This window comes from Geospiza fortis, unplaced genomic scaffold, assembly GCF_000277835.1.
Source record: "Geospiza fortis unplaced genomic scaffold, GeoFor_1.0 scaffold212, whole genome shotgun sequence".
NCBI classification, from domain to species: domain Eukaryota; kingdom Metazoa; phylum Chordata; class Aves; order Passeriformes; family Thraupidae; genus Geospiza; species Geospiza fortis.
In genome coordinates, this window is record NW_005054644.1 from 207,158 (window position 1) to 209,251 (window position 2,094).

At 41.6% G+C, this 2,094-nt stretch overlaps 1 protein-coding gene across 4 annotated transcripts in view; it reads left to right on the plus strand.

The window, feature by feature from the left end:
- Positions 1-119: 119 nt before the first annotated feature.
- GPM6B (glycoprotein M6B) overlaps positions 120-2,094 on the plus strand; it is a 32,499-nt gene continuing 30,524 nt past the window's right edge. Inside the window, exon 1 of one of the 4 annotated variants that reach the window (XM_005430508.2) lies at positions 120-385. In XM_005430508.2, coding sequence (XP_005430565.1) covers positions 325-385 — 61 coding nt within the window. In that variant the 5' untranslated portion in view covers positions 120-324. The remainder of the gene's footprint in view (positions 386-2,094) is intronic. The other 3 variants (XM_005430507.2, XM_005430509.2, XM_014311054.2) reach the window with 3 other exon arrangements.

Sequence of the window (2,094 nt, forward strand, 5' to 3'; positions counted from 1 at the left end):
GCAGGAGGAAGGGGGCGCGATCGGGTGATGCTGTCCCCGCGGTGTGGCAAGGCGAGGCGCAGGATGGCTATTTTATAGCTGGGGACCCTGGTGACGTATAGCTGAGCGAGCTGGCACAGCTCCTCGTGGACCAGTCAGCGGAGCGAAATTGAAGCTGACAAGACTTTTCTGGCATTTTGGAAAGGACTGTAATCTACTGTAGGGGAGAACAGAGCCGCTCAATCACCGCCGCTGTAAATAGGAGACGGAAGGGAGTGAGAAAGGAGGCGAAGAGAAAAAGTGCTTGCTGGGGGGGGAGGGGGGGCGGCATTTTTGGTGGATGGTATGAAGCCAGCCATGGAAACTGCAGCGGAGGAAAATGCAGAACAAAGCCAAGAGAAAAAAGGTACCCAGGGGTCTAACAATAGCCTGTTTAAATCTTTTCATTCAGGGGGCTTAAAGAGGTTTAGGCCAGTTTTGTCACTTTTTCAAATAGCTCTTAAACAATCATTACTGCGTCTTCGGGCTTTCAGCCGTCCTTTCCTGCATGGCTTGACAACAAATTAATAGAGCATCAACCTTTCTGTCTGCGTCTGTATTTGCTCTGAATCTGTCCTAACCCTACCCGAAATGATGCTTGCAAAAGAAGTCTCGTTATTGCTGCGTCTTTGACAGATTTTGTTGATTTGGTTTACAGAGGTAGTGTGTGCCTGTGTGTTTGCATGTTGTTTTCGGAGCCGTAATTTGGTGTTTTCATCGAGACTAGCCATGTAGCAAGGCTGTGCAATGCAGTGTGGGAGACCTAGGTTATAACAACATATAATAGATTATAATGTCACACAACCTTCGGGTAGTGAGCTCCGTGCCAAATGCTACTCTTATTTTTAAAATTCCTTTTCTGTGGTGTCATCTGGCAAATTTTACTCTTGTAGCTATCTGCCTGCACTATGATAAGGGAGAACAATGCAGTGAGTTTTGCAACATTAGATTTCAGGATGTGTTGATCACTGAGAATTGCTGCTTAATGGAGAGAACAATTCCATGGTAATGGTTCTGTTGTAGGGAGATGGCAGCGCTGAAAGAGAGGTGCTTCATCCATCCCAGCTTTACAGGTTGATTCTGTTCGGTCTGGAGTGCTGAACTTCAGAGCATAAATTCAACTCGCAAGGGATATTTTCTTTCTGCGTTGTATAATTTGTGTCAAATAACCGTTCCTCTTCAGTGTAGCAGACTACTCTACAGATCACAGCAGTTTGTTGGGTTTTTTTTTTACTGAATGGTACAGCAGCAACAAAATTATTTAAATTTCCACTGTCTTTTTACTTGAGCCATAGTACATTTTTTAACCTGTTGTGTATCGTTTATAAGCAATCTGAGTATCTCGTCTGAGTATCTCGTAGGCTTAGGCAGCTGATAAACAACTAGTGCATTTCCCCAAGCAGAATTCTTTCATCGATTGTTAAGCAGTTCAGATATAAACATGATAAATCCCGTTAGTATCCAGTAACAGATTTTGTTTTCCTGCTTTGAATCTGACTCCTGCTACACACTTAGTATAAAACAAGCTTCAGTTTCAAGTAAATGAAATTTGTCAAGTGATTAGACATAGTACTACATAATCCCTTAGGGATTTCACAAAAGGAGGTCCACTGATGAGAGATTAAACTCCGAAAGCCATTAGTGTATGTGGACAATAACCCACCTCAATGCAGATTTTGAGTAATTAATGTACAAAATGTCCTGAATAGATTGACTATAAAACCACCTTGAATTGATAGATCATTCTTCAAAAATTACAGCAATTCTTTCTTCTGATTGAGGAGCTTTTTTTAAACCAATGGAATTCATGTTACAATGAACACTAAAGAAAGTTATCCGCATGCATTAGCAGCTGCGCAAAACAAAATGTGTTGCTGAGTGTGTTTATGATGAGTTTATGGCTTCCCTTTTGTTTTGGCAAGGATGAAAGAACAACATGTAGAACAGTAAATCTGCTTCCAAGTCAAGGAGGTTGATCTGTTGCTTTCATCAAATGCAAGCAGGGAGCCTACTATCCCAGTGTTACCACAATTTCTTAATTTTTTCTATGATAATTTTATACTTTGGATCTGTTAC